The 13,166-nt window shown below is 49.5% G+C and overlaps 1 protein-coding gene across 1 annotated transcript in view; it reads left to right on the forward strand.

The window, feature by feature from the left end:
• The window catches only part of pola1 (polymerase (DNA directed), alpha 1), a 44,499-nt gene that overhangs the window by 25,898 nt on the left and 5,435 nt on the right, over positions 1-13,166 (forward strand). The window contains exons 34-36 of the mRNA XM_034289419.1: positions 879-1,010; positions 5,624-5,740; positions 12,021-12,120. Of these exons, the coding sequence (XP_034145310.1) occupies positions 879-1,010; positions 5,624-5,740; positions 12,021-12,120 (349 nt within the window). The remainder of the gene's footprint in view (positions 1-878; positions 1,011-5,623; positions 5,741-12,020; positions 12,121-13,166) is intronic.

Consider the following 13,166-nt stretch of genomic DNA (forward strand, 5'->3'; position numbering starts at 1 on the left):
GAAAGCCTGGCCGGTTGGAGCTGGGCAAGGGAGGGGGGTTTCTTGCGGCTGCTAATGTAGTGAGGGTGGGGGTCTGGTTGGTACCCTAAAACCTGGTAGAGTGAAGTTGACAGGGAACTGGCACAGCTCATAGGCTCCTTTGTGCCGGTCAAAACACTCTTGTCTGAAGTGACTGTTATTTTTATTCTGTTTTTCATTTCATTGCGTTATCCCACTTCAGCTGCTATGGCTGTCATGACAACTGACCCGCCCGAGAGATTCGCCAGAGCAATTAGATCAGGAAATCCCTCAAACAGTGGCTCCCATCTTCCTGGCGCGTCGTGGGCCAGTTTGTCTTGCCTCTCCGATTAATCTCAGATTCTTAACAGAGGACTTCTACAAGAAACAGAGGTTTTCTACATTTCATGTCTTTGCAAGTTGTTTAAAACTGGAAAATATCAGTTAAAACCTCCAAGCATGAGAAGAAACTATGTAAATTCCCAAGAAACGCTCACTCCGGCAATCGATGCCGTTGCTGTGCTTTCTTAAAATAGTGCATTTGTTTAATAATACATGAGAAAGGCTTTGAAAAAAATATCAAGGCTTCTATATTCTCATACTTGACCTTGGAGTGTGTTTACATCACACAAAACCAGTGAAACCCTTGCACTTTATGCCGTTCTGTGTGACCACCTCCTAGCGAGCTCGGTGAGGTGAAAACATTCCACCCACATTTGACGGGTGTTAATTTTCGGGCCCTGCATGGTGTCCTTTACTCATTTGTCACTGTGGAGCCGATGTCGCGCTGGTCTTTTTGGAGTTTATTTTGGGTGTCTCCTTAAACCTCCACCTGTGTGGTGACCTCGCTGCGCTAACGATGACCCCAATCCTCTCTGTAGGGCCCGAGGGTGGAGCCGTCTCTGCTGCGATGCTGTAACCCCTCTTGTGCGGGGCGGCCCCTGGACTACCCCATTAACATCAGCAACAAGCTGTCGCTGGACACCCGCAGGCACATCAAGAAGTACTACAGCGTGAGTAGGGTGGGTGGGTGTGTGGGTGGGTCTGGGAGGGTTGTGAGCCTGTTTCGTGGTTTTCTGCAGAGTTGGGTTTGGTTTGTTCCTGTGCTGACTGCCTGACTTGTCTTCACCCATGCTATCAAATCAAAGCACTGTACTTTCTGTGTATTATTTTGGAACCCTGAAGATAGTAAATGGCTTTTTAATATAGTGTGTCTATGTTTTTCATTACTAACATTCAATTTTAATGCTATTTCATATACTGAAGTGCGACTTACGTGGTTCCAAAATACACTTTTTAAAGGGATAGTTTGACCGAGATTCATATGTAGGTGAAATTCTGCGTACCCAAAGTTGTTTTTGCCGGGGGGTTTTTCACAACAAGACGTTATTGACCTCTGTCTCAGTCTGGAATTAGCGTTATTAGCGTCACCCAAATTCAGGAATTGAAACTGTGTGTCCCGAGCAACAATGGCTGCATTTCAAACAGAAACCTGCTTCGAAGTATGCATGGCCACCCGCTGTTCTTCAAATTGACTTAATTTCAGTTTTCTTTCAGGCTGTGACTCTGTGGTCGTAGGCCGGGCAGCGGAAGGCAGGCCACCTGCCCCACGTTAAAGAGGTTCTCCGAACGCACAATACCACACTAGCAATTACCAAACCCTTCTGTTCTGGGGACCACTGATCACGGTCACGAGCCACCTGACTGCACGGGTCAATATCCTGTATGAGGTCGGGTCACTACAAAATAAACGTCTCCTGGATTTGGAAAAATATTGTTCTCCGAATAGGTCTTTACTTATGAACTAACCTTGTTAGATTTGCCTGAAGCGTTTGTTTTTGGTGTAAGGCATGTCGCGGATTTGTCCTGGATAGCAGGGCGCGCTGGCGGAGGCTTTGGGAAGCCAGTGTTGATTAAGGCATGTCGTGTTGCCCGCCCGCCCACCAAAAGTCACCAGTCAGAACTTGCAGATCGTTATAGCGATCCGACAATTATTATGTCGAGAGCAGCAACCTGTAATCAAGTAACCAGTTTTAATTGTGTGTGAGAATCGAGCCCTGTTTTTTATTTTTTTGCGAGGGGGGGGGGGGGGGGGCGGGGGTGATAATGAGGTCGTTTTGTTGCAGTTCATCTCCGCCCCACTGTGGGTTCTTTCCTCATCAGCCTTAATGCTGCTTGCTCTGGTACTATTTCACACTGGGACCAAGTCCTCACTGGTGTCAGTAATTTCACCCAGCACAAGGACATATTTAGTGAAGGCCATTCCGCCTCGGCTAGAGTCCTGGCCTCAAGTGAAAATACATTGCAACAAAAATTTCATTCCAGCAATTAGCAGTACACTTCTGTGGTTGCACAGCGATCGTTTTTCATGAGAGCAGCTTAAGTGTTTTTGTAGTGCCGACACGTTTTGAAACTATGATGTCGATATTAAGCTAAAGGTGACCAAGTCTAGTTTGGGGAACACTGCTGAGGGGTGTAGAAGCACTGCGTAACTTTGGCTGTTTAAACAGGCTAACTGATCGTATCAGCGGCCGCCAACGCCAATAGTGGGAAAAATAAATACCTGAATTGTGCCCTCTGTGTAGATGGAGAATTTGTGTTGGTTTGGTATGCTGCTACATTCAAGTCTGTGTTTCCCGAAGTGGTTCCAGTTACGGTACTAAAGCTCTGTGTTGGTTGTAGAAGACCTCTGTTTGGCGTCTGACAAGTTGAGGGTTGTGGAATGCATTGGTAGATTAGAGTGGAGCTGCTCGCTAGTCTTTTAGGGGCTCAGTGGGTGATGGTATGGGGGGGGGGGGTGTTACTCTCCCACAGTGCTAAGCAGAAATCAATTAGTGAGTTGAATGTTAACCCCCCCAAACACACACACACACACACACACACACACACACACAAACACACACACAGGGAACGATCCCCTCGCCCCCTTTGTAACGATGTGTGAAACAGCTGCTGCCACTGAATACTAACAACACACACACACACACACACACACACAGGGAGCGATGAAGAGCGGTAATATTGTGTAATTAAGGATTCCTTTCAGACGAAGGGAAAGCTCAAACAGAGCTGTTTGTCTGGCCATATAGACTGAAAGCCCAGGCCTGCATCTCCTGTGTGTATCTGTTCCTGCAGAGACATTAATCATTAGTGAGATTACATCCTGCCCCCCCCCCCACACACACACACACACACACACACACACACACACAAACACACCGATTATCAATAAACCTGCTCTGCTGGACTGGCCAAATAGTCCTTTGCTCGCCATCCCTCCTTCTCTCTCTCTCTCTCTCTCTCTCTCTCCCTCTCTCTTCTGCCGCCTCTTTCTCTGTGATGTCGTCAGATCGGTTTTGGTTTGTCCTATCGGACCCCTCTCTTATTTACCCTTTTCTGACACCCGTTGCCATGGTGTTTAACCAATTATTGCAATTACGCTCGTCATGTGGGTCGCCCCTGGAAACTGGGTGAGTGAGTGAGTGAGTGAGTGAGGGAGGGATGGAGAGGAGGGAGGGAGGGAGGGAGAGGAGGGAGGGAGGGAGGGAGGGAGAGGAGGTGCAGTACGAGAGAAGGTGATAATCCTATTCTGAACAAAAGGTCAAATTGCTGAATGGAGCAGCTTTGATTAAGCAGAGGATGTAGAAAGTGAACTGGTCTCGGGCCTGTGCTGAGAGAGAGAGGAGGAGTGGTGTGTTTTTGTGTCTACAGAAGTGGACTGGTTTTAGCCATATTCAACTAGAGCTGGCAGGATTGATTACCTAACAGGCTCTCTTTCTTTCATCCACTCTCTCTCTCTGCCTGTCATTCTCGCTTTCTCTCTTATTTCTTTCTCTCTTCCATTCTTTCGATTTTTCTCTCTTTTCGTTTTCTCTCTTTCTTTCTCTCTTCCTCCTGGGAACGCGGTCATGATGGGCTGTGCGGGTCGTTAGTGTGTGTCAGGTGGATTCCTGTGGGTTGAGTTCCACAGGTCTGAGGTCAGCGTGAAACAGAAGCCCTCAAACAAAGTCAACCATCTGCCTCATTATCATGGGGGGGGGGGGCTTCGAATAGACAAGAGAACACAAAGAATGGATGGAAAATGGAACGACGTGAACGTGGAGGAGGTGAAGCGAGCGTACTGGGTGGAGGAGGGAGCGACTGGTGGAGGAGGGAGCGACTGGTGGAGGAGGGAGCGACTGGTGGAGGAGGGAGCGACTGGTGGAGCGCCGGCTGGTTTTTGTGGGTCTTCTCACTGTAGTTTAATATCGGTTTAGTTAAATGATGTGGAACTCATTTGGCAGCTGGATTCAGTGTGTCAGGTAGCTACATACTGCTATAATTATGTCATTATCAAATCCCCATCTCCACACACACACTCACTCTCAATCTCACACACTCAGTCTCACACACACACACAGGACTCTCAGAACTCTGTGTGCATATCTAGAGAATGTCTGTGTGTATTTGTCATGGAGTAAGGTTTTGGGTCGCTGTTTTAGGAGTGCAGAAGGGACGTGATGATTGCGGTGTCTGTGCGTGCACGTGTCTGCGCTCAACTCTGGCCCATGGGAACAGTCCTGTGTGTTTAGGCTGCTGTCCTCAGATGCACAAAAGACAGGGGATCAAAGACTCGTGCTGTATAACATCCCTAATGAACACACACCGCATCCCTCCAATCTTCGCTAAATGAAAACCAAACACACACACGTCTAAATTCAATTACAGTCTCCCTGAGTTCACACTGTTACCCACAACCCCCTGGGCCAGAGCTGATAATCTAAACATCGCCTGCCGACCCGCACAAAATCACCAGGATCATGAGACATAAAACGGTTCTGTTGGCTCTGGGGGGGGGGGGTTGGTGGTGATATTGTGTATGGTGTGTAGTTACAGGTTAATGAGTCTGATAACTGTGTATTAAGCCCTTTTGGTTCATCAGCAGTCTGTATTATTGAGACAGAAACAAGTGCCAAAGCCTCCCTGTCTGCTCGTTTCCTGGTGGTCTTAGGTTGCAAAATTAATAAAAAAAAACCTCCAGGCTTAATGCTTCTGTGGGCCTATTGGTTAGGGCAGAGGTCAGAGGTCAGGTCGGTCACAAAAACGTGTGTGCGCGTGGTGATGGGACAGGTGCTGTTTGTTGCCAGGGAACACTCATTAGTTGGGCTTCACCCCGAAAACACACACACCCTACATCCCCCCCATGTAATAACAGGCTGGGCCCAGTGGACGCAGGGTGGGGGGGCTGACGTTAGATTATGGGAGAGGGGAACAGAGGGGGGTCGGTGGTGCACCTGTCCAAGGCCACTGACACTCCAGGGGGGGGTCCTAATCACAGGCTGCCCTCCGCTCCGCCCATCTGAAAAGGAGGGCTCCCCGAGCTCCCTACGTGCCCGGTCCTCCCCGAGAGGTTGGAGGCATGGTGAGGAGGCGACCTAAGGAGCAGGTAGAGGGGCAGAGGAGCGGGGCGATCTGTCGGAGTGGTCTTTGCCTTCGGCAGTTGTACTTGAGGCTGTTAGAGGTTTATCCTGACTGAAAGTGTCCTCGGTCTGAATACAACGTACAGTGTAATCATCTCATTCTCTTCTCTTCTCGGCCCCCCCCCCCCCCCCCCCCACACACACACACTCCCTCCCTCTTCCTTTAGGGCTGGTTGGTCTGTGAGGATCTGGCGTGTCAGAACCGAACCCGGAGGTTGCCGATTTCCTTCTCCAGGTCTGGACCCATATGCCCAGCCTGCACCCGCTCCACCCTCAGACCAGAGGTACCGAATGCGAACCAACACCTTCACCCCCCCCCCCCCCCCCACACACACACACACACACACACACACCCGCTCGCTGTTGGAGGGTTTGTCCAGGTGATGGTGCTGTAGAGCTGTTTAAACGCTGCTGAGCTCTTGTCATTGTTTGTTGTCTCCAACACACCTTTCTCATCTTCCTTTATTTTTTTTGCTCTCCTCCTCCTTTCTATTTTACATCCCTCTCCCCTCCGCCTCTCTCCTCTTTGCTCCTCCGCCTCTCTCCTCTTCCCCTCCGCCCCTCTCTCCTCTTTGCTCCTCCACCCCTCTCCTCTTCCCCTCCGCCCCTCTCCTCTTTGCTCCTCCGCCTCTCTCCTCTTTGCTCCTCCGCCTCTCTCCTCTTTGCTCCTCCGCCTCTCTCCTCTTTGCTCCTCCGCCTCTCTCCTCTTTGCTCCTCCATCCTGTTCTTGTCTCAACTGTTGGGTTACAACTTTAATCAGATGTAACGTGTACACACACACACACACACACACACACACAGATAAATGACGTCTGCACCAATCAGGTTTCCTCTTAGGCCAAATGCCAGTCATTTTGCTGCTGGATCGGCCAATTACAGGCGGACACAATCTGTGTAATATGATGATAGTCTTTTTGGTGGGGGATTTGGGACTACTTGGACCTTTTTCTTTTGATCAGGAGCTACTGCAACCTATAGGTCTTTCATACAGCCTGACTTCTGTATCCATTAAATAATAACCAACATCCAACTATTTTACTCATCTGTGTTTTTATAATAACAAGAAGCATCTTGCCTCCCGTGTTGTAAGTCAGAGATCGGTTCTCCCAATCACCCGTTTGAAATGGAGATCAGCCCGTTACGTATTTCAAGTGAATGTCAGCCAATGCCAATCGATCTGTACACCACTACTGATCACATCACGCAGACTTATGTCTGCATGTGCCAGTGAAAGGGTCACTGGTAGTTTCAAACTGTTTCTCCTTAATGAAGACAGAGTTAGCAAGGGTGGCATTTTGTTTGCCTTCACTTGATCCAACGTTTCTCTCCCGCTCATTTTACCTGACGTTTCAATTTATTTTTCTCCTGTAGTTCTCTTACCGTTGCCTTTTCTCACTCCTTTGCCACACGCTCTCTCCGTCTGTCTCTCCGTCTGTCTCTCCGTCTGTCGCTCCGTCTGTCGCTCTCTCCGTCTGTCGCTCTCTCCGTCTGTCGCTCTCTCCGTCTGTCGCTCTCTCCGTCTGTCGCTCTCTCCGTCTGTCGCTCTCTCCGTCTGTCGCTCTCTCCGTCTGTCGCTCTCTCCGTCTGTCGCTCTCTCCGTCTGTCGCTCTCGCTCGCTCTCTCTCGCTCGCTCTCTCTCGCTCGCTCTCTCTCGCTCGCTCTCTCGCTCTCTCGCTCGCTCTCTCGCTCGCTCTCTCTCGCGCTCTCTCGCTCTCTCTCGCTCTCTCTCGCTCTCTCGCTCGCTCTCTCTCGCGCTCTCTCGCTCTCTCGCTCGCTCTCTCTCGCTCTCTCTCGCTCTCTCGCTCTCTCGCTCGCTCTCTCTCGCGCTCTCTCGCGCTCTCTCGCTCTCTCTCGCTCTCGCTCTCTCTCGCTCTCTCTCGCTCTCTCGCTCTCGCTCTCTCTCGCTCTCGCTCTCGCTCTCTCTCGCTCTCGCTCTCTCTCGCTCTCTCATGCTCGCTCTCGCTCTCTCATGCTCGCTCTCGCTCTCTCATGCTCGCTCTCGCTCTCTCTCTCTCGCTCTCTCATGCTCGCTCTCGCTCTCTCTCTCTCGCTCTCTCATGCTCGCTCTCGCTCTCTCTCTCTCGCTCTCTCATGCTCGCTCTCGCTCTCTCTCTCTCGCTCTCTCATGCTCGCTCTCTCTCTCATGCTCGCTCTCGCTCTCTCTCTCTCGCTCTCTCATGCTCGCTCTCTCTCTCATGCTCGCTCTCGCTCTCTCTCGCTCTCTCTCGCTCTCTCTCGCTCTGTTTCGGGTTGTTTGGCGACAGGTTGAAACCCAAAAGGCCAATTTGTCTTGTCACCACGACCACTTAGTCGTCCTTCTCTGTGCCTGTAGGTCCTGCCACTTTAAATTGCTGGCTGAATAAAACATTTAACTCACCCCTCTACTCTTAACCCTCTGCTCCTCCATGCCTCCTGTTCTCCCTCCAGTTCTCCCTCCGCTCCTCTTTCCCCCTTTATCCTCCAACTCCTCTATCCCGCCTGTTCTCCCTCTGCTTCTCCTGTTCTCCCTCTGCTTCTCCTGTTCTCCCTCTGCTTCTCCTGTTCTCCCTCTGCTTCTCCTGTTCTCCCTCTGCTTCTCCTGTTCTCCCTCTGCTTCTCCTGTTCTCCCTCTGCTTCTCCTGTTCTCCCTCTGCTTCTCCTGTTCTCCCTCTGCTTCTCCTGTTCTCCCTCCGCTTCTCCCACCTCTTTTCTCTAATTTTTCTTCCTACCCATTTGTTTATTTTTTCCTCTATTCTGTCCTCCTCCTCTTCTTTCCCCTTTGCTTCCACTTCTCTTTTATCTTCTTACCCGTCTTTCCTTTTATTTCGTTTCACAGCCTCCTATACATCCCTTTCAATCGTGTGTGTTCTGTTCTTTTTCTTGTTCTCTCTCGCTGTCATTCTCTCCCTCTCTTGCTCTCGCTCTTCCTTCTGCTTTCTCCCCCGTTCTCTCTCCCCTCCCTCTCTCCGTCTTGCCCTCCCTCCCTCTCTCTCTCTGATCTCCATGTAATCGGGGAGTAATAGCCACTCTTGTTGATTGGTTAGTAATTTGAGGGAGTTATGCACAGGTGCAATTTGTAATATTTTCAGTAAATTAAATTTCTCTCTTTCTCTCGTCCTCTTTAACGCTCTCACCCTCCCTCTCTTTCGTTTCATATCTGATGCACTGTTTCTCTCTTTTTTTTTTCCTCCTTCGTTTCCTGTTCATCTACAGTTCCCTCCCCCTCTTCCTCTCTTTCTCCTCCCTCCTCCCTCTCCCTTGTTTCCTCCTCCTCCTCCCTCTATCCCTTCCTTTCGTTTTCTCTCTCTCCTTGCCTCATTCTCTCTCTCGGTTTTATTGATGTACATTCATGCGCCCATTAGAGCTCTTTTTTTTTTTTTTTTTTCTCCCCTGAATTGCAGCATGTTAATTTTCACACAAATTACAGCAATAGCAGGTATCTCTATTTGATACATTATAGCGGGAGCAATCAGAGATAATTGAGTGCCTTTCAGATGGAGACGGTTGCATTCAGTCCCGGCTCAAAGCCTCCCCATTATCGCCTAATCGCTCTTTAAACACTGAAATTCACAGAACAAAAATTCTTGTCATAATTTCGCTTAAGTGTATTTGGAAATCACAGGGCCTTTGAGCGAGGATAATTGAAATCAAATCCCTTTCACTGAAGCTGACATTTCTACATTTCCCCCCAATTGAAATTAATTTCAAAAATTGAGCATGAATATCTTCAAATAGCGGGCAATTATGCTTTGTGAATGGGGAGAAATTACCCATTGGGGCAGGGCTGCGCTAGCGAGCCCGAGAGCCAGTTAAATGTCTTTGTTTCCTGCAGTGTTTGGCTAGTAAAGATTTACATATATTGACTCATTATGTAGGCTTGTGAAGCCGATCGCTGAGAGGACTCAACCCCGGCGCTCCTAACGTCTGAGTTAAACCCTATCAGCTATCACTCAAACAGCTACACAAGGAGTTTTCTGTCGCTCTCTTTCACTCGCTCTCTTTATTTATTCGTTTTTCCCTTCTCCTTTCTGCGAGCCGCGGAAACACTGTGCATAGTTGTCCTGACTACGTTCAGTCGGTCGTTCTGCCGCCGACAATATGAGAATAACAGTCGCATGCAAACACCTGTCTGGTTACCCCACAAGCCCTAGATTGACCTCCACCTTAATTAATAGGGGACTCCTAAGGGAGGGGGGGCCATGTCATTTTAATGCGCGGCCCCCTGGACTGTTGCCTGTGGCTGAGTTATTTAGTCTCGTTTCATAGAATATCTGCCTCTTTCTTTATTTCAGTCAACCATTTTCACTCCCTTGTCCCTCTCTCTCCTTTCGGTCTCTCTCACTCTCCTTTCGGTCTCTCTCTCTCTCCTTTCGGTCTCTCTCTCTCTCCTTTCGGTCTCTCTCTCTCTCCTTTCGGTCTCTCTCTCTCTCTCCTTTCGGTCTCTCTCTCTCTCTCTCCTTTCGGTCTCTCTCTCTCTCCTTTCGGTCTCTCTCTCTCTCCTTTCGGTCTCTCTCTCTCTCTCTCTCCTTTTGGTCTCTCTCTCTCTCTCTCCTTTTGGTCTCTCTCTCTCTCTCTCTCTCTCTCTCTCTCCTTTTGGTCTCTCTCTCTCTCTCTCTCCTTTTGGTCTCTCTCTCTCTCTCTCTCTCTCTCCTTTTGGTCTCTCTCTCTCTCTCTCTCTCTCTCTCTCTCTCTCTCTCTCCTTTTGGTCTCTCTCTCTCTCTCCCCTTTTGGTCTCTCTCTCTCTTTGGTCTCTCTCTCTCTCTCTCTCTCTCCTTTTGGTCTCTCTCTCTCTCTCTCCTTTTGGTCTCTCTCTCTCTCTCTCTCTCCTTTTGGTCTCTCTCTCTCTCTCTCCTTTTGGTCTCTCTCTCTCTCTCTCTCTCTCTCTCCTTTTGGTCTCTCTCTCTCTCTCTCTCTCTCTCTCTCTCCTTTTGGTCTCTCTCTCTCTCTCTCCTTTTGGTCTCTCTCTCTCTTTGGTCTCTCTCTCTCTCTCTCCTTTTGGTCTCTCTCTCTCTCTCTCTCCTTTTGGTCTCTCCTTTTGGTCTCTCTCTCTCTCTCTCTCTCTCTCCTTTTGGTCTCTCTCTCTCTCTCTCCTTTTGGTCTCTCTCTCTCTCTCTCCTTTTGGTCTCTCTCTCTCTTTGGTCTCTCTCTCTCTCTCTCTCTCCTTTTGGTCTCTCTCTCTCTCTCTCTCTCTCCTTTTGGTCTCTCCTTTTGGTCTCTCTCTCTATCTCTCTCCTTGTTTCCATCCCCCTCTCCATGTCACCCGTACTTTTCAGGTTCACTTGCATGGCTAAGGGAAGTGCACCAGCCTACAGCTGTGTGCTTGTGTGCGTGTGTGCTCGTGTGTGTGTGCGCACTCATCAGGCGGGGGGGGTGGGGTGGGGGGGTCGTCACTCCCGAGAGAGAGGCAATTTCACAGCTGGTTTGCTCCTTAGGCAGCCAGGCTAAAAATGCAGCGGATTTATGGTGCAAATTGAAATGGTGTCAGTACGGGAACAAAGCACTGAGCCGGATGACAAGGCGTGCGTGCCGGGCTGTGTGAGCGCTGCAAATCCAATAACGACCTGTAGTGCCTTTTAGCCACGCCTCTGCAACACCTGTCAGTCAAATTCATTGTGTGTGTGTATGTGTGCGTGCGTGCGCGTGTGCACGCTCTAGGTCGTTTGACCTGGCACTGCATCATGGGTAAACAGCTGTGTGCCCTGCAGGGCCGTGGAGCATCCTTATAAACACACCTTATAAACACACCTTATAAACACACCTTATAAACACACCTTATAAACACACCTTATAAACACACCTTATAAACACACCTTATAAACACACCTTATAAACACACCTTATAAACACACCTTATAAACACACCTTATAAACACACCTTATAAACACACCTTATAAACACACCTTATAAACACACCTTATAAACACACCTTATAAACACACCTTATAAATACACCTTATAAATACACGGGCATCCTTTACCGCCAGTAGACACGCTCATCCTCACTCGCATTCACTTTACATACGTAAAGCTTGTGTGTGTCATGCTCTCGCGGTTCTAATAGCAGACTAGCTACACCTGATCGCCGCCGTCGGGAGGTGTTGGTTCGACTTCCTGTAGTCGGCCTGATTGGCGTTTTGATGATCACATCATCTCCTATAATGACTAATCACATTGACAGCTTCTGTTTCTCACCTCTCCTCTCTCTGTGACCTCATCACAACAAACGGTCATCAAACCAGGTGATTTATGCGTGATCCGGCTCTCTCCCTCTGTCTCCCTCTGTCTCCCTCTGTCTCCCGTCTTTGTGGTTCTCCCTCTTTAACTCTACCTCGCTGTCTGTTACTCGCCCACATTAGCTCCTCTCGTTCACCCCCGCCAGCCCCCAGCCCCCAGCCCCACCACCGGGGCAGACCGCCGTGTGACTGGAGTTAATTGTCCCAGAAATGATCACGCCAAACATTTTGTCTACTGCTTTGTTTTGTCACGCTTTCCGAGGAGAGGACAGAGATGGCATGATATAAACCGATGTTGCGGAGGAATGCGCGGGCCTTGGTGAGACTTATCTGTTCCACTTCTCTCCCCAGTACTCCGAGAAGGCTCTCTACGTCCAGCTGTGCTACTACAGGTTTATCTTCGACTGGGAGTATGCCGTTGCCAAAGTACTGCAGACTGCGGAGGAGAGAGGTAATGCTACACTCATTGTCATTCGCAAAGCACCAGTGCCCAGTTTAAAGCGCCGATGTAGTCGTTATTAGCAGGGCTCCACGAAAGCAGTCACATCGTGGGTACCTGGAGTGGGTCGACCTCAGAATGTCGTTAAATAGGAGCGAGCGAGTGTGCCGTACCTGAATGCTGTGGTATGTCAGGAGGATTTCGATTGGATCACTGGTTTACCTCATCCTGGGTTCGCTGTTCTGACACTGGGTGTCTGTTGGGAGGGCGGTGTTGGGAGGGCGGTGTTGGGAGGGCCGTGTTGGGAGGGCCGTGTTGGGAGGGCCGTGTCGTCCCGGCGTCGTGTTGGGAGGGTCGTGTTGGGTGTCAGGGAGGTCTGCCTTGCCTTGTTGCTCTTTAGCAACTTCTTCACGGTTTGTTGTTGTTGTTGGCTTCCCTGTTTTGTTATGATGCTCAGAACAGGTGAGTCACCAACATGAATCTAAGTCTAAGTCTATGCTTATCGTGAGATGTACCCAAACTATGACATTTTTGCCATAAACCTGATGCTCTCTGCTTGACAATCTGAACTGTAATTATGTAACCGGAAGCTTTTCTTGCTGAAAACGTTAAGCAAAAACACTTCAATAATGCAAAAAGTTTAAAGCAAGTCCCATAAATCGGTGTGTAAAGTTGAAATCCAGCTGCCACACACACATCAATAGACACATTAATACACACACACACACACAGGCGTTGGTGGGCGGGCGTGGGGGCTCGGGGGGGTTGGGTTAAGGACGCTCAGCTCCTCCAGTCGACAACCCTAATTTCAGAGACGGATTCAATCACACACAGAATGCAAAATGCTCCAATCACGGAGAGAAAGAGGGAAAGAGCACTCCATCTCCCTCCCTGTCTCCCCCCCTCCCTCCCTGTCTCCCCCCTTCCCTCTCTCCACCGGCCACTCGTTTGCCAGTGTTGATTGAAAACAGGTTTTAGATTTGGGGAAATGATAGGGGGGGGTAATAGACAAGCAGGCGAAAGGATAGCCCTCTGCCTTAATGGGACATGGAGCGTAT

The sequence above is a fragment of the Esox lucius genome, chromosome 21, assembly GCF_011004845.1.
Source record: "Esox lucius isolate fEsoLuc1 chromosome 21, fEsoLuc1.pri, whole genome shotgun sequence".
NCBI classification, from domain to species: domain Eukaryota; kingdom Metazoa; phylum Chordata; class Actinopteri; order Esociformes; family Esocidae; genus Esox; species Esox lucius.